The sequence below is a fragment of the Malus sylvestris genome, chromosome 4, assembly GCF_916048215.2.
Source record: "Malus sylvestris chromosome 4, drMalSylv7.2, whole genome shotgun sequence".
NCBI classification, from domain to species: domain Eukaryota; kingdom Viridiplantae; phylum Streptophyta; class Magnoliopsida; order Rosales; family Rosaceae; genus Malus; species Malus sylvestris.
In genome coordinates this window covers 23,018,837-23,042,959 of record NC_062263.1, presented here as the reverse complement: position 1 = coordinate 23,042,959, position 24,123 = coordinate 23,018,837, and the positions used below count along the sequence as shown (strand labels likewise).

Here is a 24,123-nt window from a genome sequence, read left to right as displayed (position 1 = left end):
TCAAAGATGTAACTGCTTATGACGTTTAGCTACCCGTTACTTAAAATCTCATCTTCCTGAACCCAACATATTTTGGCAAGTCGTCATTTACCATAGTGGTGAAAAAGTGTTAAACCCGTGCATTAATCTAACAAAAATCTATCGTTTGACACAACAGCTTTTGATGGGAATTTTGCTTCTGTTGTGTAAGATAACGTGGTCAATACAGACGCCTTGGCAGCTTTCTGTTGACCCAACCACCAAGTTTAGCAGTCTCTGGTCGTAAGTTTCAAAAGGTTCATTTCTTTTCGTCACTCCAGTTATGCCGCCGGCGCCTGCCCAGGTATGGCGCTTTTTTGGCGAATAACTCAGTTTACTACTTACTGAAAAGTGAGATGGTTTATTTGTCTTTCAGAACTATGAAAAGTCGAATGCGGCGATCTGCTGAGATCGTTTATTTGTCTTTCAGAACTCTGACGATACAATGTTCAAAAACCAGAATTTATAAAGCGTCCTTAAGTTTGGTTGTCAATGGATAAGTTTACTTCATCCCATTTGACATCAGACAACCTTGTTAATGAAACAAACTTGCGGAGGGAGCTGAGATTCGGAGAAGTTACACTGCTACAGGCGGCTCCGTTGGCTTGACGCAGGTGGCTTGAAGCTGGCAATGCCAGTGACTTCCCTGCCGGTGACCAAGGAGTTGATGTCATACGTGCCTTCGAATGTGTAGATGGGTTCCAGATCACCGAAAGCCTGCAAGGTGACCCCAAAATGAAAAGGGCTCAAAATGTGAAACTAAAAGGTGGACATATATAACAAACGCCCGTGTCAAAAGAAACAGCCTCTCAATTGCAAGTTTACAAATCAATGCAATCGGATTCCGAATTAAAGATGTACATAACGAACGTTGCAAATTCTTTTACTGCAGACAAAGGTAGGACAAAGGAATGGGTATGCAAGTCAATCAAACAGAGCGAAAGTTCAAACTCAATCCTATCATTGCTTTCGAGTCCTAGCTTGAAAATTCATCTAATAAAAAACGTTCCAATCCTTCTATAGATTCTAAAACGTAAAATTTTAAATCCACAAATAAGCAAATTACCTTTGCAACAAGAAAATCAGATAAGATTCCGTTGCCACCTAGCAATTCCCTCCCCAGAGCAACTGTTTCCCTTGCTCTCAGAGTGATCCATGCCTGAAAATTGCACACATTTATTATTCTGAATATTTTGAATGGATAAGCAATAGGATAACCAAATGCATCAGGACGTCATTTTTTCTTACCTTCCCCATGCTAGCATGACCTGGAGTCATTTTACCTGCCTCATACAGCTTGCAGAGGCGCCAGCCTATAAGAACCATAGCTTGAACATTACCAAGCATACGAACAAGTTTCTCTTGGTTGATTTGGAAAGCTGCAAGGGGGGCTCCAAATTGTTTCCTCTCCTTCAGATACCTTCCAATTCCTTATAATTCAGACTCGGTACCAAGGAAACTTGAAAATACACTGAATTGAAGATGTGAGAGAGAGAGAGAGAGAGAGGCTTAGGCACTTTTTAATACCTGTGACACATATCATAGACTCCCATAGATAAACCAATAGGTTGCCAGGCAACCATGACACGCGAAACAGCAAGAACCTGTTTTCAGCAGTTTAAATCAACATCAAATCAATAAATACTCATGAAGACAGCATTATATGTGTCATTCTAACGTGTGAGAAATGAGAGACCATAACAATGTAAACTACTTGAAGATTCCTTAACAAATGAATCAATTGATTCACATCTGCTTTATGTTAGGGCAACAGAATGAAAAATTTTGCTCTATGCTACGTAGAAAGAAGATTCAGAGTTATAACTTTGGGATAATGTCAACGCAGTATCAAGCCTTATCTCTCAAAAGGTGAAGAAAGAGCTAAACAAGAACAAAGATGAATCTCTAGTCAAGCTTCAACATGATCTCCAAATCACAGTACAGAAAGTAATACCTCTCATGTCTTGTTTATTAAACATATGGTCGAATAAGAAGTAGAATTTATGCCTAAATTACTCTAAAGGGAGAAGATTAAACAAATTCCACCAACACGGCTTTGCAGCTTACCTTGCTAGTATCCTGAAAAGAATTAACACCAGGCAGCCTTTCCTCATCAGGAACAAATACTTTATTTAAGAGAATATCTCCATTTTGAACAATGCGCAGACCAATTTTATTTTCTATTTTTGTAGCTGCCAGTCCAGGGGCATTCTTCTTTATTATAAATCTGAAATAGAAGGAGAAAAAAGGCTTTCAACATGAGAGTGCTGCTACAGAAAACCATCATGCTGACTTTTGGATTAATCTAGAGCATCTAAATACCAACACGATGTGGATGTAAGGGGAAACATAATCAGAAAGAAATATTCATAGAATTTGCATAACTTTGAAGCTAAAGAAATATTCATAAAATTTTGCATGAGTTTGAAGCTTAACTAACAAGTTCCGAACACATACTAAGAGGTTGATCGCATGTTTCTGTTTTACATACCCATTAATCTGATTTGTTGTTGTATTCCTAGCAAAAATAACCAAGACATCAGCAAATGTACTGTTTCCTATCCATCGCTTTTGGCCCTCAAGTATCCAACCTCCTTCCACCTGATGATCCCAACAACACAAAGAATACGTGATATAGCATGAGATCAGAGCCATGACAAATACCATTTAACAACAGAAATAAAGAAGCAAATGGGAATGTTGAAATCCTTGACCTTTGTTGCTGTCGTTCTCAAGGCACTCGCATCACTTCCGTAGTCAGGCTCAGTCAAACCCTTTAACATGCAGATGAACAGATTTCAGTATCTTGACATTAGCATAAAAATATATCAGACACATATCATAAAAAAGCAGCTTACCCAGCAGGCTACAGTTTTAAATTCAGCCAATGAAGGTAGATATTTCTGCTTTTGAGCTTCTGAACCACATAATGCTGTTCTTGACAGTCCAGAAAAGTTACACTAGTTGTGAGTCTTGACTTGTCAACAGCATCATTTTTCAGTGAAGGTTTGGTTATTTAAAATCAAAATGTCAAAAGTAAAATTATCCAAATCTAACCAATAGTAAGCATTGCTAGTGAGGAATGAACCAAGACGAAAGTAGAACAGCTTGCATCAACTCTAGCAAGTTCAGCTGTAGCAAAAGCACTTGCCGTAATAGAAAGACCAGGACACCCATAACCCTGATAGCAAGAAGGCCAAAAGCGAGTTTAGCAACCCATCCACCAAATTTTTGAACGCAAGATTTAAAAGTAACATATTAAGATATGTATTAAGCACCTTGATTGTGCCACCAGCAATGCGCAATGCACCAAGCTTTGGAATAATTTGAAATGGAAACTCTGCCTTCTCCCAGTACTGAAAAAACGAATTCGCATATCAATCTAATTGTTTATAGTTAGATCATTACATACTTACTGTTTTAGCATTAATATGAAATGCACAAATGGATAGAGCAAGAGGGACACCTCTGCCATAATTGGAGCGACGTCTTTCTCCATACACTTTCTTACTCTCAATCTCATAGCCTGCTCCTCAGGAGTCAATAGATCATCAAACTGGTAATAATCCGAGGCTGTGAATTTTTAAGGCCAAGAGATAAGAAAATGGAAGTTAATAACTAAAGCTGCCTAGTTCACTTCAAATTACAAATCTAACTCACAATCAACTAAAGCGGTGCACGAGAAATGTACAAAATATTCACAAATAAACAAACTAAAAACAAACTAAAATGCAAAAAATAGACATGATGAATACGCAAATCCGAACGATTCCATCAAATCAATAGTCTGGATTCACATAACACGCGGAAATCCTAAACTGTTCTACAAAAGAGAACTTCTCCATACACACATATACGAGTTTATGTATACCATATGTATATATAATGATGGTTAATGTTCTTACCGCAGGGAGGAAAGGTGGATGCCGGCGTTGCTTGTGGAAAAGCAAGTGAGACATCCAATGCAGGGGAATTGAAATAATTCGTCCTTTCATTCTTCTTAACATCATCTGCAGAAATCAGCAAAGTAATAGCTACGGTCAAACCGAATCGAAAATTCGAAATCACAGCCACATGGTCAGCTTATAACAATTGCAGAATAAACCAAATCAACACCAGAAGCTTCAAGTTCAATCCAATAACTTCACTTAATGCTTAACTCAAAAATTAACCCACAAAATAAAAAATCGGAATTTCAGTATAATTTCCATCAAAGTTGTGATCTTTAACACTTCTAGGAGACCCCATATGATTGCAATTTGTAAATATAGAATTGTTTAATCCATCATTTCTGATCGTTAAAAATCCATAAAAATAAAAATAAAAAATAAATCTAATTAAAAGCCAACAAAAATTAATCAAATAGCTGGAAATACGATTGAGCTGAATATTTCACCTTGATTCGGAGGAACTGTCATGGCGACAAGGAGGGAAATTGGGAGCTCGGAGCTCGAACTGTTGGCGTTCGGGGGAATTTTCTTTTCCTTTTTCCGTTGGGAGAGGAGGGAAATATTTAGGACGGTGATGAATTTGGAGAGACAATACGTAAGGATATTTGCGGATCAGCGATGAGGGAGACGAGTTGGCACGCAACTCCAGGCAATGATTTTTTTTATATTTATACTATAAGTGGACAAAATAACCCATTGTTTAGATTTTTTTTTATATTTTATACTATAAGTGGATAAAATAACCCATCAGCTTTTAACTGTCTTTTTTTTTCAAATCATATCGGGACTTTAGCTTTGCAGTGTATTTTGACATATAACCTTGTTTCATGTTGACAACAAGCGAGGCTAGTACAACTTTTGTGATTTGCTATGACATGTCAAAAGATTCATGTGAGTTTGCTATGACATGTCAAAAGGTGCTCAAGCCTCGCTTTATACTAACAACAAGCGAGGATATGGCTACCTATGCACATTGCCAATGGAATGTAGCAGTGCGTTCAATGTCAACATTTTCCTTGCACAATATAATGCTTCCCATTGTTATAATTCGTGAGTTGTTAGAATGGCAAATTTTTTTTAGAAAAAGTATGACACCCAAATAAAACAACTAGCGTTATGACCTTATACTTGAATAGTCTTCCTGTTGGGACCAAATCAAGTGATTGATTTGGTTCAGTTTTACTTATAAATTTTGCTCTGATGAAATACATGACGAGTTATGTTTTGTAGATACGGGCATAACCACTTTGGATTGGTAGATGTGCTCCTTATATGCAATTGAGTTTTGTAAACATGGTCATAGCCACTTCAAATCCGATAGATTTGCTCTTCATGTGCAATCGAGTGCTTCCTTGCAAATCAAATTAATTTTGTTGATGCACAAAATCATTGAAGACTTTGGTACAACAGAAAGTGTTAAGTTTGTGACCTTCGCTAGATTGTTCTGGTCACTAGTGTGGATAAGTATGTAAATGGATAGGGACAGGGAAGCAAACACAAGATGTACGTGGTTCACCCAGATTGGCTACGTCCACGGAGTAGAGGAGTGCTTATTAATTGTGAAGGGTTTACACAAGTACATAGGTTCAAGCTCTCATTTAGTGAGTACTAATGAATGATTTAGTACAAATGACATTGGGAAATATTGTGAGAGAATGATCTATATTTATAGAAGAGAGTTTCTAGTTTCATTCTGACATTGACACGTGTCGTGTTGTGATTGGCTTCTGATGTTGACATGTGTCGCGCTATGATTGGCTTCTGATGTCCACACGTGTCATGCTGTAATTGGCCTCCTGGTTGTAGGGAAACTCTTCTGGGTCCTTGACGGTATAACGTTGACCGGTGCTCACTAGTTTCGGGATTGGTCAAGTATGGTACAAACAGTGCTCTCCTAAGTTCCCGAGTGAGGGAAGCTCCTCAGTTAGGGACTTGCAAGATCCAAGCCATTGAGTAATCACGAAACTTCTAAGTACTGAAGTGTGGTATCATTTTCACTTGTCTTATCTGTCTCATACGTAGATGTGGCATCTTCTCTGGATGTACTTTTCTTTCATCCAAGGGTGGTATCTTTAACCGATGAAGATGCACAAGGTAATGTATCAATTTCACTTAAAGCTTACTTGTAGTTTCGGGCTTGGTCAAGTACGATACAAAACCCTATAGTAGGAGCCCCCCAAGTCGCCGAGCTAGGAGATTTGCTGAAAGAGGTAACATACAAGGTAAGCAATCAGACTTCCAAGCAAACAACCTGGATCGGAGGTTCGACTTCGGCTTCCAGTTGATTGTTCTTCTTCTCCTTGTGTCGTAAACAGCAACAAGGATAAGGAGAAGGAAATTGAGAAGAGATGATATGAGATACTTTTGCTTTTGAAGAAGTAACTTTCCACAGGCTTATTCTTAAACTAGGCTGGAGGGTTTTCTGGTTTCCTCCAGAGTATAAGGCCAACTCAAGAATTTGAGGGTCAAAACAAGTCCATCAAATCAAAAGTGCGTTCGACCTTGATGATATGGGATACTTTTGCAGTTGACGAAGTAATAGATGAATCGGCATGTGTTCTGTTGTGCTTGTCTCCACATATTTCCTTGTATCCTTCTCACTTGCCCTATCTGTTCCTCAGGCAGATGTGGTATCTTTTTTGGAAGCATAAGATGTTAAAGATGAGTACTCGAGAGCAATGCTAGGTAAGTAATCAGGCAAGGGGTTCTAGGCAGTCAGTTCCTGACTGGAAACTTGATTCCAAGTGCTGACTGATTGCTCTCTTTCTCTTTGTCTTACAGGTAAGAACAAGGGCAAATGAAAAGACAGGGAAAAAGCATGATATGGGATACTCTTGCTTTTGACCCTGATGATATGAGATACTCTTATTCTGGTGTGGCTGGTTTGCATATGTATTATTGGGGGGGAAGAAAATTGAGTATTTCGAGAGGTTTCGTTGGGAGTGCCCTCTCAGATATGAGGAAGGGTTGAGCATTTTTACAGGTCTGCCTATCTGTGGAGGATGAAGGTTGACATATATAGGAGTCTCCCTAACAACCAGTAGTAATGTTATTCATTTACCCTTATTGGTCGTAGCAATGTAGTGGGAGCTGCAAGCTTCATGTGTTTTAACTTTGTCAGAGCACTTTGAAAAAGTGGTATGTGGTATCTGGAAAGCTGATGTTGCGTGTGAAGATTGCAGACAAGCTTTATCCAAGGAAATCTGGCTCTCAAAGTTCGGAGAGCGATGCCTCTTCGGTTTTCGAACAAGCAATCCTGTCGGGGATCTGGTTCTCGAGATTCGGAGAGCGGTGCATTTTCGATTTTTGATAAAGCAATCTTGTTGGGAGTCTAGCTCTTGAGATTCGGAGAGTGGTGCCTCTTCGATTTTTGAGAAAGTAATCTTATTGGAAGTCTGGCTCTCAAGATTCGGAGGGTGGTGCCTCTTCGGTTTTTGAGCAAGTAATAATGCTATTCCTTTACCCTTCTTAGTCATAGCAATGTAGTGGGAGCTGCAAGCTTCACATGTTTTAACTTTGTCAGAGCGCTTTGAAAAAGTGGTCTGTGGTATCTGGAAATCTGCTGTTGCGTGTGAAGATTGCAGACAAGCTTTATCCAAGGAAATCTGGCTTTCGAAGTTCGGAGAGCGGTGCTTCTTCGATTTTCGAACAAGCAATCCTGTCGGGGATCTAGCTCTCGAGATTCAGAGAACGGTGCCTCTTCGTTTTTTGAGAAAGCAATCATGTTGGAAGTCTGACTCTTGAGATTCGGATAGCAGTGTCTCTTCGATTTTTGAGAAAGTAATCCTGTTGGGAGTCTGACTCTAGAGATTCGGAGAGTGGTTCCTCTTCGATTTTTAAGCAAGCAATCTTGTTGAGAGTGTTTTCTCGAATATGAGTAAATGTTAGGCATTTTTGCTAGTCTGCCTTGCCACGAAGCACGGAGGTTGACACACATTAGGACTTTCTAGTTATCAAGCAGTGGTGTTGTTCCTTTACCCTTGTGGGTAATAGTAGAGTAGCTAGACCTTCAAAATTTATGTGTCTAAATTTTGTCAGAGATCTTTGGCAAAGTTATCTGTGGTACCCGATGAGTTGATGTTGCGTGTGGAAAGTGGTGCCTCTTTAAAATCCGGAGAGTGGTGCCTCTTTGATTTTTGAACCAACGGCCCTGTTGCCTTTTCTTTTATAAAGGCACCAATTGTGTGCAATGAGTACATTCAGAGAGTTATTGCTTGTAGGAATTTTCCCTTACTTCAGAGATTTATTGCACCTCATTTCTCCTTCATCATTTCTGAGAATGTCTGGCCCATCCGACTGTCATTTTGACTTGAACTTTGGTGAAGAGGCAGCCATACCTTCTCAAGACAACATATGGCGCTCATCCTTCTTATCCCCTACTGGTCCTCTTACCGTTGTGGACTCTGTGATGATAATGATATGACCGCTGCGGTGGTGACCAGAAACCTTCTCACTCCCAAAGATAACAGACTACTTTCCAAACGGTATGATGAGTTGGCTGTTAAGGATTGTTTGGCTCTCAGTGTTCAGTGTGCAGGTTCTGTGTCTAATATGGCCCAGCGCCTATTTGCTCAAACCCGCCAAGTTGAATCATTAGCGGCTGAAGTGATAAGTCTTAAACAGGAGATCAGAGGACTTAAGCATGAGAATAAACAGTTGCACAGGCTCGCTCATGACTATGCTACAAACATGAAGAGGAAGCTCAATCAGCTGCAGGAATCTGATGGTCAGATTTTACTTGATCATCAGAGGTTTGTGGGTTTGTTCCAAAGGCATTTATTGCCTTCGTTTTCTGGGGTTGTACCGCGTAATGAAGCTTCAAATGATCAACCTTCGGTGCCTCCTCCTTCTGGGGTTCTGCCTAATACTGAGGCTCCGAATAATCACCCTCTAGTGCCTCCATTTTCTAGGGCTCTGCCGATTGTTGAAACTTCTCCTGAGCAACCTTTGTGAAGGCTCCCTCTTGTTTGTTTATTTTGATTCATGTATATGTACATATTTGTAACTTATCGAAGATATCAATAAACAAGTTTTGCTTCATTTCAACGTATTGTGTTAAATACACCAAGGCCTTCTTCACTAAGTTCTTTGAATTTTTCCTTTTGTTGAAGCTTGTATGTTGAAGCTTTGTGAGTGAAGCATGTAGGTTGAGGTAGTGCTCCCTTAATTTCCTGAGTGAAGAAAACTTCTCGTTTGGAGACTTGAAAAATCCAAGTCACTGAGTGATCGTGAGACTTCCGAGTATCAAGGTGCAGTAGCATATGGTAAGATCCTCCTTGTTATTTTGAATGGTTTCATTATTCAAAGATATACGAAGATACGTATTATTTAAATAATATCTTATTATTTTATTTGTGTCATGATAACTAATAATAAAATAATAATTTTATTATTTTTATGTCATTGTGACTTATGATTAAATAATATAATTATTATTTCTGATATCACATGATTACTACCACGTTATTGATTTATGCAACATGTCATTTATCACATGACAAATTAAATCATTTATTCACAAAAGGCACATAATACAATATTTTGCCTTGACAAATTTTGTCAATTTGATTTATTCATTATACGGTCGTACTTATACTGTCATTTATTGTTAGGAATTATTGAGCAACTAGGTCCACTGATCAACATTGTTGCCAATTAACGAAGTCTACCAACTTATAGACTGATGAGCCACGTGCTCATGGTGATCTCTTGTTTGACCAGACACCTATTTGCTCGGACATTCGCTTATTGGGACACCTATGTGCTCGGACCCAACTCGATGACCCTACAGATAGTCCCAACTTGATGACTCTACGTATGGCCTCAACTCAAAGACCCGACTTGCGGACCCGATCTGCGAATTCGACATATAGACCCAATATGCGAACCCGACAAGCGGACCCGAGTCATGTCGAGAATCAACTCATTCTGAGTGTATGTCGACATAAAGTAGATACTTGCAATGAGGAATACCACGAGCCGAGCCGCCTCGCAACGAGCATCGCCTCTAGCTTAGCAAACGTCTCGCTGCGAGCATAGCCTTTAGTCGAGCAGCCTCGCAACGAGCATCGCCTCCAGCCGAGCAGTCTCGTAACGTGTGATACATCTAGCTGATTATTGCTTTATGTTGAGCATTGCCTTGGGTTGAGTACTGGTTGAAGACATCTAGCCACTTCGGCTCACACATGGATTGGATTTGAAGTCTCCAGCCAAAAGACTCTCTTGACTGAAGATTTGGGGGACTACTGTTAGTACCACACATAATGGGCCTCAGACTTTTATACATTGTGCCTCATTACCAAGCCCATATGATTATGTAAAATAAGGAGCCCCGTATTCTATAAAAGGGGACTCCGCCCCCTCACAAAGGGAACAGAGAAAACCGAACAGAGGGCAATACCCTCACAAACACAACAACACTCTCTTTCTTTGGGGGACTCCCTCTCACCCTTGTAATTCATACATACAGTCAGAGAAATACAATCAGTGTAGACATAGCCCAAACATTAGGGTGAACCACGATAAATCTTGTGTTATTTACATTTCATGCAAATTCACGGTCGGATTTACGTTGTTCCAAGACCTCCGGTTTTGTGCATCAACAAATTTAAAATTCAACATAAAAAAAATTGGTTGTATGAAAAGAAGAAGAAAAATACCTTTTTTTATTATTTTATAATAGGGTATTGTTATCATGTGTAAAATGAATTGAAGAAGATTAATGACAAAAAGTTAACAATGATGTGTATGAAGTAAAAATATGTGTATAAATAGCACTTTTCTTATAACATTGATAACGTTTTCTTTTGCTTTCCTTCACGTGATGTCTACTTCATTTACTCCATTGGCAAATGGCATTGTGTCAACCAAATGATGCAAAAAGAAGTCAGCTAAGGTCATCTCCAACCGAAGGCTGGTCAGAAAGCTTGTTTTAGCCTTCTGACCCTTCAAGAAATTAATATTTTAATGAACAGGGTAGGGTCATATTTCTTACCATCTCCAACCGAGGGTCAAATGGCCATATGACTCATTTTAGCTCTGTCACAAACCGTCTTCAACCGAGGGTCAAATGATCATAGGGCCAAACATAATTTATTATTTAAATATAAAAACTACAACAACTTAAATTTAAAAACTACAACTACAACAAATTAAATGTAATATAATTAAATATTTAAAATAAATTATGAAAGAAATATGCTTATGAAAGGAACTACAACTATAACTACACCCATTATAATTGTCCCACACGACCGTGGAAGATGAACGAGCAAGGAAATACGCTTAAAAAAATGAACATCCAAACTTTGACCAAATCACCTTTCTCGGCCCGAAAAAACTAAACCCATAATTAAATATTTTTTAGAAAATTTTGGCCCCCAAAAAAGGAAAAATGTAATAAAATAATAAATACGTTAGCATGTGGCTCGGCCAGTGGCAGATCCACAGTGGGGTCGTCGGGGTGGCACGACCCCTTGGAAACCATGGAAACAACCTTGAAGCTCCCATATGCGACCTCTTGGAGCTGGGGTCGTCGGGGTCGGACTCGCACGCCAACTGTTCGACAAAAATCCTGAACCAAGACTCGGCAGGAAGAGGAAGAAGAAGCAGCGCTCGCGTGCGCTTCTTTTTTTTCAAAACAGACGGGCAAAACGGCGTCGTTTTGGCCCAGGAAATTTTTTTAAATGACCTGGCCAAAACGGCGTCGTTTTGGGCCAGGCCGAACAAAAAAAAAAAAAAAATTTCCCACCGTGTCCCCCCCCCAATCCCAGCTTTCCTACCCGACTTCTATACAATCAAAAGCCCCAATTTCTTTTCCTCCAACCCTAACTCAATCCCCCCAAACCCTCAACTCCTCTCATCCCTTGCTGCTACTGCCCCCAAACCCTCAACTCCATCTCCTCCCTTGCTGCTCCCCTGCTGGCGGCTCCAACTCCATCTCCTCCCTTTATTTATATTGTGAGTATTTATTTTGAATATTTTGTATATGTAGAATATATTTAATTAATTGAAATTCAATTCATATTTATTTTGTGAGTTTTTATTGATGGTTTGTTTATATTGATGGTTTGTTTATATTGTGATTTTTTATTTTCATTATTTTGTATATGTAGAATGCAAGATGAGATATTTAATTTAATTGAAATCCAATTCATATTTATTTTGATTATGTTTATGGTTTGTTTATATTGTGAGTATTTATTTTGAATATTTTGTATATGTAGAATATATTTAATTTAATTGAAATTCAATTCATATTTATTTTGATTATATTGATGGTTTGTTTATATTGTGAGTTTTTATTTTCATTATTTGGTATATGTAGAATGCAAGATGAGATATTTAATTTAATTGAAATCCAATTCATATTTATTTTGATTATGTTTATGGTTTGTTTATATTGTGAGTATTTATTTTGAATATTTTGTATATGTAGAATATATTTAATTTAATTGAAATTCAATTCATATTTATTTTGATTATATTGATGGTTTGTTTATATTGTGAGTTTTTATTTTCATTATTTTGTATATGTAGAATGCAAGATGAGATATTTAATTTAATTGAAATCCAATTCATATTTATTTTGATTATGTTTATGGTTTGTTTATATTGTGAGTATTTATTTTGAATATTTTGTATATGTAGCATTATTATGGAACGGTTTTTTAAGAGAAAGTCATCATCGGGTTCGGGTAGTTCGAATAATGTTGATAGTTCAAATACTGTCAGTAGTTCAAGAACTCCAAGTTCAAGACAAAGTCAGTTAGATGATGTTTTGGGTAATCTTCAAGCGGATCCTGGATTAAGAACTCGAATAATAGATTATGACGCTAATATGAGAGATGAGGTCCGAAGATTATATCTACAAAAAGGACCTTGTCAACCTAGAGGTCATAATTTCCCAATAACTAATATGTCGGGAATTAATCGACGCTTCATTCCCCAATGGTTTGATGACTTTGATTGGTTGGAGTATAGTGTATCTAAAGATGCGGCATTTTGTCTCTATTGCTATCTCTTTAAAACCAAATTTGAACAAGTGGGTAGTGAAGCTTTCACTGGAGATGGATTTAAGAATTGGAAGAAAGGGAGAGAAAGATTTAAGATGCATGTTGGACCGGTTGGGAGTGTTCATAATAAAGCTAGAGAAGCTGCTACAAATTTGATGAATCAAGCTACACATATTGAAACGGCAGTGAGCAAACACTCTGACCAAGCTCGTAAGGCTTATCGCACATGCTTGATTGCTTCAATCAAGTGCACTAAGTTTTTATTGTGACAAGGTCTTCCTTTTCGTGGCCATGATGAAAGTGCCACTTCAAGCAATAAGGGAAATTACTTGGAGTTATTGCAATTCCTTGCAGATAATAATGATAAAGTTAGAGAAGTTGTGATGGAAAATGCTCCGGGGAATCTCAAATTACTAGCTCCTTCCATTAAAAAAGAAATTGTGAATTCATGTGCCCTTGAAACACTTGATGCTATCATGGATGGTCTAAAAGATAGATTCTTTTCAATATTGGTGGATGAAGCACGTGATGTGTCTGTGAAAGAGCAAATGGCTATGGTGTTGCATTATGTGGATGACAACGGGCATGTAATTGAAAGATTTGTGGGTATCCAACATGTTACCGACACTACTTCAAGTTCACTAAAGGATGCTATTGACACATTGTTTTCTCGTTACGGTTTGAGCATTTCCAAGCTACGAGGACAAGGTTATGATGGTGCTAGCAATATGAGAGGTGCGTTGAATGGCCTTAAAACAAAGATATTGAGAGAACAACCTTGTGCATATTATGTTCATTGCTTTGCTCATCAACTTCAACTAGCTCTTGTTGCCGTAGCAAAGAAGAATATAGACATTGCCTATTTTTTTGCAACGGCTAATAATGTGGTTAATCATGTTGGAGCATCTTGTAAGCGGCGTGATTCACTTAGAGGGCAACTTCAAGAAGAGCTTGTGATAGCTTTTGAAAATGATTGTCTTATAACGGGGCGAGGCTTAAATCAAGAAACAAGTCTCAAACGTGCCGGTGACACACGATGGAACTCACACTATGGTACCTTGATTAGCATCATTTCTATGTTTTCATCCGTGGTTCATATGCTTCAAATGGTTATTGATGATAATCCCAATGAAAGTGCGGGTGAAGCAAATACGTTAATGAGAGTGATACATACTTTTGAGTTTGTGTTTCACATTTTCTTGATGAAAGTCATATTGGGACTCACAAATGATTTGTCACAAGCATTGCAAAGGAAAGATCAAGAAATTGTGAATGCAATGACTTTAGTGAAATCATGCAAGGAAAAGCTATATTGGATGAGGAATAATGGGTTCGATGCATTGGTTGATGAAGTATCTTCTTTTTGTGAAAAACATCATATTGATGTTCCTAACATGGAAGAGGCATTTATACTTCCAGGGAGGTCAAGGCGTTATGCTCCAATAAAGACAAATCGTCATCATTATCGTGTGGAGCTCTTTATTTATGTCATTGATGAGCAAATTACGGAGTTAGAGGATCGCTTTAATGAGGTAAATACCGAGTTGCTTATTTGTATGGCATGTTTGAGTCCGAAAGATTCATTTGTAGCTTTTGATAAACCAAAGTTACTTCGTCTTGCTCAATTTTATCCTCAAGACTTTTTGGATGAAGATCGTTTGGCACTTGAAGATCAACTTGAGATTTATATTCATTATATGTGTTCCAGTAGTGATTTCTCTCAATTGGAAGGGATTGGTGATCTTGCAAAAAAAATGGTGGAGACAAGGATGCATCAAGTATTCAATTATGTATATTTGCTCATTACATTGTCTTTAGTTTTACCAGTTGCAACTGCTTCAGTGGAGAGAGCATTTTCTGTCATGAATATTGTTAAGGGTCCACTTAGGAACAAAATGGGAGATCAATGGTTGAGTGATAGCTTGCTTGTTTATATTGAGAGAGATATTTTTGCTTGTATTGAAAATGAAGCTATAATGCTTCGTTTTCAAAATATGAAACCTCGTCGTGGACAATTATAGTTTGTAATATTGTTTCCATTATGAATTATGAATGAAAGTACTATGATTTCATTTTCAATATGTTTTTCCATCCTAAATTTTTATTTGAACTTTTACACTGCGACCCCTTGGGATAAGATTCCTGGATCCGCCACTGGGCTCGGCTGGTTGGTTTGGGCCAATTGGTTGGTCATTTTTTATCCAATGAAACTCACGAGCCATTTGGCCTGACCCTTGGTTTCAAGTTAGTTTCGAACCTCTGACCTTTTAGGTCACCCTTCGGTTAGAAATAATCTAACTATTTTCGATCCTCTAACCCTCTAAACCATCTTCCATTCAAGATGGCCTAATATGCCGAAACGACCGTATACGATTCTAGCCCGTTAAAAGCGGCTAAGCGCCTTTTTTTTTTTTTTTTTTTTTTAATCTTTTAATGTTTAATTTCTGTCATTGACTGATTCGGAAAACTTACGGCTCATAAGACTAGGAACGCCATTGGTATGATCACTGAAACAAATCCAGAAAGTCTCCTCCGATAGTCAGTCGAATCGAGCAGCCGACGAAAACTTCCAACTCTCTAACTTCAAAAATTCTCAGAAGCTCAAATCTTTCAGCTGCAAATTCGAATTCGCGATGCTCGCCAAGCGGCTTTTGCAGAAATCCATAAACGATTCTCAGGTAATCGTATTCCCAAGCAATCGATCGCCGCCACTGTTTGCTTGTAATTTTCGTTTTTACTTACAAAATTACTTCCCTTTTTGTTGGGTTGGATTAAATTTCGACGCTTTAGCTTGTTCGTATCCTGGGAAATTGGAAAGTTGCATTAATTTTTCATAATTTTTTTATTCATTTCTGTGTATTTTTTTGCTGAAATACCTGGATTAATTTAATTTGAGATACCATTTAGTATCGGCGTTTGGATTGATACTTGCCGTTTTTAAATTTGGATTTTGTGTTGTGGAAATTGTTGGTTTCAGCATAATTTGCCACACGGGGGTTTGACGGCTGAAGACTTGGACCTGCGAGTTGCAGTTCACTATGGCATCCCATCCACGGCGTCCATTCTTGCTTTCGACCCGATTCAGCGCCTTTTGGCCATTGGAACACTGTGAGTTAAAATGCACCTACTTTCTTATTTAGTGTCTGCTGTTTTCTGTGTGGGAATTGATAGAATGACAGCCAATCTACCTAGCATGGTGCTCGGTCATGTGGTTAGTAAGATAGATTGATACTAAGCATTGATGTTCCACATTAATCGGAATCGCTATTCATTTCTATGAGACAGTGATACCAAACTTTTTGAAAGAATATTGGCACTACTGCCAGACATCTATCATGGCGTATGAGATTCCCGCTTCACACAAGTTATACTACAATTTCACTTTGTTGTTTTGTTTTTTGGGCAGGGATGGGAGGATTAAAGTAATCGGTGATGATGGTATTGAAGGACTGTTTATATCCCCGAAGCAATTGCCTTACAAATACATTGAGGTATCTATGTGCACCACTGATTCTTAAGTTTCCCAGTGAATTATTTTTTACTCCTCTTGTTTAGTTAAAAGAATAAAATATGAAACGCATCTTGTTTTTTCATGCAACAACTTATTAAAACAAAAGTAACATAGGTTTGAATGTTATATTTATAAAACTTTTGCGGTAAAACACTCCAAAACGTCCTTGAATACTGTTCTCCTGTCTTTTCTATCGTTAAGCGAGTTAGCAACTAATCTTCTTACTGTATCTGGCAGTTTCTACAAAACCAGGGTTATTTGGTGAGCATCTTAAATGATAATGATATTCAGGTATTGATTCTTTAACCACTTTGCAGTTTTTGTTTCTCGTGTAAAACTCAACTCTGTCCTTGCGAAACATGAGAACTCCATATAACTTCTGCATCGTATGCATCTTCATTAAGTTATAGGCGATTACAAACATCAGTGTCTTTGTCATTTTAAATATTCATGATATGCATTAGTGGTCCTTTTGGATTCAATAAGTTTACCATTATAACAAAAATGTACCGTACGAACACCTGAATAAGGTTGAATATCATAAGGAGGGAATACGCATAGATAGAAGCAGATGACAGTTGGTAGCAAGGCTGTTGATTTGGAAATTGCAGTGGATAATCGAGTGCCAGAATTTAAATTCGTTGAAGTGATTAAGCATGAAACTATCTTTTGTTTAAACACGTGATCAATAACTTCTCAATTTTGGCAGGTTTGGAATCTCGAGAGCAGGTCCCTAGTTTATTGTCTAGAGTGGGAAACAAATATAACCGCATTTTCTGTAATCCATGGCTCCAATTTAATGTACACTACTGATCGAAAAAATTGTTACAACTATTTTGAGTCAGCTACTAATTGGCCGGAGTGGCTTAGTTCATAACTTGCTTGCTGTATTAAAACTTGCAGGTATGTTGGTGATGAGTATGCCCTAGTGGCTGTGGTGAAGTATGATGCAGAGGAGGGAAAACTTTTGCGATTGCCATATCATATTTCTGCAAATTCTTTATATGGTAATATATGAAGAATGGTTTTTTCAGTTTGGTGGTTAATAACTGTAGCTTGCAATTTTATCATTTCTTTGCTCCTGTAGTTTATGATTTTTCTAGTTAATGTTGCAATTCTTGTCACAGAAGAAGCTAAATATAAAGTTGCAAGGGCTTCATCCAAAGAGGAGGGTTTTTTTTAAAACCCAAAATTTATTTGATCAGAAATATGTTTCATGTGAACCTCATTTTACTGAAGGATCCTAAATATTGTTCATGATGATGCTATTTCTGTCTATGGATTTGTGCCACAAAATTGTTTCTCTCCCTTTTCTGTTAAATCTGTTCTGAGAAGACTTGGACTTTGGTTTTAGAAGTTGTAGGGTACAATTTGAAAGATATTTGTGATATTTATATCCTCCATGAAGAATTGTATGATTAAATGTCTTCTTTTCACGGTGAAGTCAACATCAATAAAATTTAATTATGGAATGTGTGAATTTTATTTGCTTTTGTAGTAATGTAATGCAATCGTTCTTTTTCTATATTCTGCAGAAGCTGCTGCGTTTCCATTTCCAATTGACCAACCTATAGTTGGAATTCTTCCCCAACTCTGTTCATCTGGAAATAGGCGAGTTATAAACTTGAAGTTTCTCACTTTCCATATCTGCTTTTAGTGTGGAACAAGAATGGGCCTAATTTATAATTGTTTTCTTGTCTCCTTCGTGTGTTTATAACTTTGCAGGTATTTCTTGTTAAATTAAGGTAGTATATCAGTTAAAAGTTATTAAGTAGTCGTGCTTAGTCATGGCTAAACCTTGGTTACTTTTGTTTTGATATTCTTTCGTTTCTTTTTCTCTTAGAGTGGCTTAACAATGAAGTAATAAAGTTATTTCATACCCACAACTACTCATACCAATAAAGACTAGAGTGCTATATTTTTACCATAAGGAGAACACAAATCTAACTTGTCCTATAGTCATGAAGGATGTCAAAAAACATGGACATGGTGGAAGATTAGATGAGACAGTTACAGTTAGGAACTTGGACTGATGGCACTATATATGAGGGGTATATCACTTTAGCTCCCTGCCATTCTTGAGTCTCTAAATAAAGTTCATTGCTATCCCGTTAACGAATCCAATTTCAATTCAGTTTGTTCTATTTATGATTTCCTGATAGCATGTGACTTTTTATTGAGGTTACATTGTCTTATTCAAGACTAAGTATTATTGATTAGGAACGTATGGTTTATATGTTCACTTCACTGAATGATGAGGTTTTTCTATTGGCAGAGTATTGATTGCATATCAAAATGGGTTGGTTATTCTTTGGGATGTATCTGAAGCTAAAATAGTTTTTATTGGAGGTGGTAAGGATCTCCAGCTAAAGGATGGAGTTGTTAAATCTACAAATGAAGTCAATGTTGATTCTCCAGAAGATACATTGGAACATCAATTGGGAGACAAAGAGATAAGTGCTCTTTGTTGGGCATCTTCGAATGGCTCCATTCTGGCTGTGGGATACATAGATGGAGACATTTTATTCTGGAACATGTCATCTCCTGCTTCCGTCAAGGGTCAAAAATCTTTATCGCCATCTAATAATGTTGTGAAGTTACAATTATCATCTGCTGAAAGGAGACTTCCTGTCATAGTTTTACAGTGGTCCACAGATTATAAATCCCATAATGGTTGTGATGGCCAACTATTTATCTATGGTGGCGATGAAATTGGATCAGAAGAAGTTTTGACGGTGTGTTGTCCATTTGTAGTTGTTTGACATTTCATTTATACTTTTAGTTGGATAGCTGTAGTTACTGAAAAGTTACACAGCTGTTTCGGAAAAATGGTTAATATTATACCAAAACAGTGCATTTTTTTTAAAACAGTATAACATGCCTATAAATAGTAAAGACTTCAGTTTAAAGAGATAAAGGCTTTACTTTTCGAAAACAGTATAACATTGCTAGAAACAAAGCAATTTCTGTACAACAATTGAATTGGTGCTTTTCTTGTTTATTTACTGCCACAAAAGATAGGAGCTGACAAGGTTCTCCATGTTTCAGGTTCTAACTCTTGAATGGTCACCTGGAATGGGGAATTTAAGATGTGTTGGTCGTACGGACCTCACCCTTACTGGCTCTTTTGCAGACATGATTTTGTTACCAAGTTCTGGGACAACTGGGGATAATCATAAAGCTGATGTTTTTGTTTTAACCAACCCTGGGCAATTGCATCTTTATGATGATGCTTGCCTCTCTGCCTTAATGTCCCAGAAAGAAAGGAGTCCATCTGTCTCTGCTTTGGAGTTTCCGGTGGTGATACCTACAACTGATCCAACCATGACTGTTGCCAAACTTAATAGGGTACCCACTGGGGAGAACTTATTAAAAGCTCTATCAGAGGTATTGTACTTCATCCATGTATGAGTGCATACATCTTTTATATTTTTCCCGTTTCTATATTGCATTAAGGTTCTATAGGAGTATTGGATATTTCTTTTATAGATGAGTGGCTCATACATTTTGGTTTTAATGCTTCTACATCACATAATTATTTACTTTTTGTATATCTTAGATATCCTCAGTTGTGAACCTTGGCTCAGCACAAACCCCATCAGCTGGTACAAAATGGCCCTTGACCGGGGGTGTTCCCAGTCAACTGTCTATTTCTGAGAATAATGGTATTGAGAGACTGTACCTAACAGGATATTCAGATGGATCTGTTCGGATATGGAATGCAACATATCCACTCTTCTCTTTTATCTGCCTTGTAGAAAGCGAGGTTAGAGTACATCACTTAAATCTTATAAACTTTGTCCTTATAAATAAGATATGTGCATGGTGTGATACCTTATAACTGGCAGGTGCAAGGTATAAAAGTTGCTGGTTCAAGTGCTCCCGTATCACAAATGGATTTCTGCGCCTTCACTTTAAATCTGGCTGTTGGCAGTGAATGTGGTCTGGTCAGATATCTATCTCTATCGATACCATTTTTTACTTTAACTTTTACTGTGCTGATTGTCTTTCTACTAGCGTGTATAGGTTCGAATTTATAATCTGAAAGGCTGTTCGGATGGGGTAAAATTCATATATGTCACAGAAACCAAATGTGAAGGTAGGTTTTAAGTGTCAATTTCTTTGACTTCATAAAAATGTTGCTTTCATTTTTCTGTACACAGTCCATCAGATGCAAGCTCATCAGATCATACTGTTAAACTTATCTTGAAGTAGTTTTTATGGAACATTTGTTTACGAAGCTAACAATTTTATCACTCTGTTTAATAGTTCACGATTCGCCTCAAGCAAAAGGATTGCAATGCAGAGCTGTATTTAGTCTTACAAATTCCCCAGTTCAAGCACTTCAGTTTGTAAAGCATGGTGCTAAACTTGCTGTGGGATTTAAGTGTGGTCATGTAAGTATTCTTTTTCTGCATCTGAATTTATAACACAACTTCGTTGTTTTCAATAGATTGAATATTGGCCCATAAAATTTAAGTTGCTATAGTTAGAAAGACTTTTGAATTTAATGCATCCATTTCAGGTTGCGGTGCTGGACACAAGTTCCTTTTCTGTATTGTTCTTTATAAAAGATGCATCTTTCTCCAGCTCTCCAGTCATTTCAATGACTTGGAAAGAACTTACAAATTCTCAATGGCTCCTGAAGAGCCCAAAGGTTTCCGAAACAAAATCAACAGCTAACCTAGCAGAGGAGGTAATGTTTGTCTTAACCAAGGATGCAAATATACATGTAATTGATGGAAATGCTGGTAACCTGATCATCCCTCAGCCATGGCACTTGAAAAAGGAGTCAATTGCACTTTCAATGTATGTTATAGGCAAGTACAGATATCATCTACCAGAGAATAAAATACTTTTAGTTTCTTTTTCACTTCATAATTAGAGAACTCTAATAATTTTTCTGTTGGTACTCCAGATGGCAGAGTATCTATGTCCGAAAATGTGTCTGATGATAATCCACCCCAAGAGGCCTCCAAGGATTCTTCAACAAAGAATGAGCCTATGCCAGGCGATACTCCAATTGTTACAAATTCACATGAAACTGAGCATGACTTCAGCTCAGAAAGTACATACTCTGAAGAGAGATTGTTGAATTCGTTCATTTTGCTTTGTTGTGTGGATTCACTGCGGTTTTACTCAACAAAATCTGTGATTCAGGTGCCTCTTGCCTTCTTTATTTTTGTTTGCTATTTCATTTATTCGGAAAGCATGCTGAGACAGTGTCATCTTATCAGGGAAACAATAAACCCATCCGAAAAGTGAAACATGCAAGACCTTGCATTTGGACAGCAACTTTTAAGAGAGTTGAAAAGGTTTCGGGATTGGTTTTGCTGTTTCAGACTGGAGAAATTGAGATCAGGTACCATTCTTTTCCCCAGTAGTCAAGGAAATGATACAGATTATGTAGCAGCAAGTACCTTATCAATGTTTCTAGTGGGGATTAAAACATGTAATGATAGCATATCAAGCTACCACTACTTGTTTATTGACTGATGCTGTAGATATATGTGCATTATTGATTGTCTGATGAGTTGTTGATACCTGTTCGTGGGCAGATCCATTCCTGATTTAGAATTAGTGAAAGAAAGCTCCTTGATGTCAATTCTAAGGTGGAATTGTAAGGCAAACATGGATAAGACAATGAGTGCCGATGATGCACATATTACACTGGTATCATTGCCTTTAATTTTTCAAGAATGTTGGATTTGCACTTAAATCTCTTGAAAAATAGCACGTGATTTCATTAGTCTATGATGTGGATTTTATAGGTAAATGGGTATGAATCGGCATTCATCTCTATATTAGCTGTTGAGAATGATTTCAGGTATTGTTTATGTTCATTTACCTAAAACGCTGTGAGGGAAATGTGATAGTTGCATTACGGTTTGGTCATGAACTTTCTGTTAGATAATTTCAGAATTTTTTTAATCTGTTTGTAGGATTCCGGAGTCTTTGCCGTGTCTCCATGATAAAGTTGTTGCAGCTGCTGCAGACGCTGCACTCAGTGTCTCTTTGAATCAGAAGAAAAAACAGGTTTAGACAAAAACAAACTGTTATTTCATTGTGATGAAGGGAGAATTATTTTCCGGTAATAACGTATCTTTCGACTACAGGGTACTGCACCTGGAATATTAGGTGGTATTGTTAAAGGCTTTAAAGGGGGGAAAATGGTCCAGAGTGGAGATCATACTGCAACTCCTAAATCAACTTTCGATCATTTAGAGGGCATGTTTTGGAAGTCTCAACTGTCAGAACCATCTCCGCCTGTAGATCATCAAGAAGTTTTGGAGCTTAATATAGGTTTTGTGCTATCCTGTTTCTTTGTATTCAATCTTTTCTACATCTTTCTCCTTCTTGTTAACTCAGTTCTCCTTTGATATAGATGACATTGAAATAGATGAACCTCTATCAGTAGCATCTACTTTATCACCACATGATGTCAAAGATGAAAAGAGAGGTAAATATTTTGTGATATTCGACCTGCTTTTTTCTTTTCTGTAAATGTTAGTAAATGCAATAATAGTGTCATTTAATTGTTGTATGAAGAAGGGCAATCAGAAAGGGAAAAGTTATTTCAAGGTGGGACTGGTGATACAAAGCCCAGAGTTAGAACGGCCGAAGAAATTAGAGCTAAATATAGAAAGACTGAGGTAATATCAAATGACGATGATGGTTCAGATGATACATAAGTTATTCTAGAAATGAAATGTCTTCTCTGATCTGGTAAGAACTCATTTCAGGGTGCTTCTTCTGCGGCTTCTGAAGCACGAAATAAGCTCATGGAGAGGCAGGAAAAACTTGAGGTAGGATTTCTACCATGTTGGTTCACAAAGGAATTTTCTTCCTTGGACTAACTGCTTCTCATTTTATCTTTTGTTTGAGAATGTTGTGAAAATGTATTTGGGCGGGTTCACAAACTATTACGTCCGGATGTACAATTTGCTTGCATATAAGATCGTAGCAGAACCTCACAAACTAATTTTTCTTTCTTTATTTGCGTCCGAAAAAGAGTTCATATGTTTTGTGATAAAAGATTGCTATCATGATCAAAGCCAATTATGTGAACAATATTTCATTTCTAATCTCAGTTTGTTCTTTCTAGGTTGCATACCTTCAACTAGCAAATGTTTAAATCTCTTAAACTTTCTAGTTTCCTTTTCTCTGTCTAATCCCAAAATTAAACATTTATCAGAAAATCAGCCGGCGTACTGAAGATCTGCAGAACGGGGCTGAAGACTTCTCATCAATGGCAAACGAGCTTGTCAAGAGATTGGAAGGTCGAAAATGGTGGCATATTTAAAAAAAAGGTTCCGCTTTATGCATTAGATTTGAATTTCCATGTCCAGGAGTGAGAATCCTTCTGCAGTACCCGAAAGGCAATGTCATTCAATTAAGAACACCACCTGCAGCTTGTGATCCGGAAGATATCCAAGAGGTCGTTCTTGTTCTTCTACAGTGTATATAATTGCCACCGCGTGTCGTTGTAATCCTTGATACAAAGTAATTTATGTTGCTAGGCTTCAGAAACATTACCGGCCACACTTTTCTTTACATTGATGATTGTACAAAAATATTAAGAAGAAAAAGAAAATATTATGAACAACTGGTTTTTCAATCGTGTGGCAAT

The 24,123-nt window shown here is 37.5% G+C and overlaps 3 protein-coding genes across 4 annotated transcripts; 2 read left to right on the top strand and 1 right to left on the bottom strand.

The window, feature by feature from the left end:
* Positions 1-359: 359 nt before the first annotated feature.
* Positions 360-4,626, bottom strand: LOC126620013 (acyl-coenzyme A oxidase 4, peroxisomal-like). The gene is made up of 13 exons (XM_050288469.1): positions 4,415-4,626; positions 3,924-4,028; positions 3,485-3,591; positions 3,297-3,374; positions 3,076-3,199; positions 2,877-2,950; positions 2,733-2,792; positions 2,510-2,619; positions 2,086-2,245; positions 1,546-1,622; positions 1,267-1,438; positions 1,085-1,177; positions 360-735 (listed from the first exon to the last, which is right to left on the bottom strand). The coding sequence occupies exons 1-13, from the start codon at positions 4,434-4,436 to the stop codon at positions 604-606; spliced, it is 1,314 nt and encodes a 437-aa protein (XP_050144426.1). The 5' UTR covers positions 4,437-4,626; the 3' UTR covers positions 360-603.
* A 7,998-nt stretch (positions 4,627-12,624) lies between these two features.
* Positions 12,625-14,428, top strand: LOC126618219 (uncharacterized). Its single transcript, XM_050286283.1, has 3 exons — positions 12,625-13,192; positions 13,337-14,145; positions 14,402-14,428. Exons 1-3 carry the CDS (start codon positions 12,625-12,627, stop codon positions 14,426-14,428), a joined length of 1,404 nt encoding a protein of 467 aa, XP_050142240.1.
* A 1,014-nt stretch (positions 14,429-15,442) lies between these two features.
* Positions 15,443-24,111, top strand: LOC126617710 (uncharacterized). Of its 2 annotated transcripts, none has more exons than XM_050285752.1 (24): positions 15,443-15,660; positions 15,960-16,090; positions 16,389-16,473; positions 16,731-16,784; positions 17,203-17,294; positions 17,397-17,500; positions 18,029-18,104; positions 18,769-19,228; positions 19,542-19,880; positions 20,053-20,259; positions 20,342-20,440; positions 20,520-20,592; positions 20,763-20,890; positions 21,019-21,313; positions 21,412-21,653; positions 21,731-21,855; positions 22,052-22,166; positions 22,265-22,320; positions 22,436-22,529; positions 22,610-22,796; positions 22,879-22,953; positions 23,046-23,146; positions 23,237-23,299; positions 23,689-24,111. In XM_050285752.1, the coding sequence occupies exons 1-24, from the start codon at positions 15,616-15,618 to the stop codon at positions 23,794-23,796; spliced, it is 3,354 nt and encodes a 1,117-aa protein (XP_050141709.1). In that variant the 5' UTR covers positions 15,443-15,615; the 3' UTR covers positions 23,797-24,111. The 2 variants fall into 2 exon arrangements, with proteins under 2 accessions (XP_050141709.1, XP_050141708.1); XM_050285751.1 differs by having other exon boundaries at positions 23,043-23,146.
* The last annotated feature ends 12 nt before the right edge of the window (positions 24,112-24,123 follow it).

Excerpts from the sequence above, each read along its gene's own strand:
- LOC126620013 (XM_050288469.1), bottom strand. The coding sequence starts at position 4,436 with ATGACAGTTCCTCCGAATCAAG. Across the intron at positions 2,793-2,876 it reads TTAAAACTGTAGCCTGCTGG|GGTTTGACTGAGCCTGACTA; the intron begins GTAAGCTGCTTT and ends TGCATGTTAAAG. Across the intron at positions 1,623-2,085 it reads CTTTTCAGGATACTAGCAAG|GTTCTTGCTGTTTCGCGTGT; the intron begins GTAAGCTGCAAA and ends TGCTGAAAACAG.
- LOC126618219 (XM_050286283.1), top strand. The coding sequence starts at position 12,625 with ATGGAACGGTTTTTTAAGAGAAAGTCATCATCGGGTTCGGGTAGTTCG. Across the intron at positions 13,193-13,336 it reads CAAACACTCTGACCAAGCTC|ATAATAATGATAAAGTTAGA; the intron begins GTAAGGCTTATC and ends AATTCCTTGCAG. Across the intron at positions 14,146-14,401 it reads AAGCAAATACGTTAATGAGA|GGAGGTCAAGGCGTTATGCT; the intron begins GTGATACATACT and ends TTATACTTCCAG.
- LOC126617710 (XM_050285751.1), top strand. The coding sequence starts at position 15,616 with ATGCTCGCCAAGCGGCTTTTGCAGAAATCCATAAACGATTCTCAG. Across the intron at positions 19,881-20,052 it reads TATTAAAAGCTCTATCAGAG|ATATCCTCAGTTGTGAACCT; the intron begins GTATTGTACTTC and ends TGTATATCTTAG. Across the intron at positions 21,856-22,051 it reads ACTGGAGAAATTGAGATCAG|ATCCATTCCTGATTTAGAAT; the intron begins GTACCATTCTTT and ends GTTCGTGGGCAG.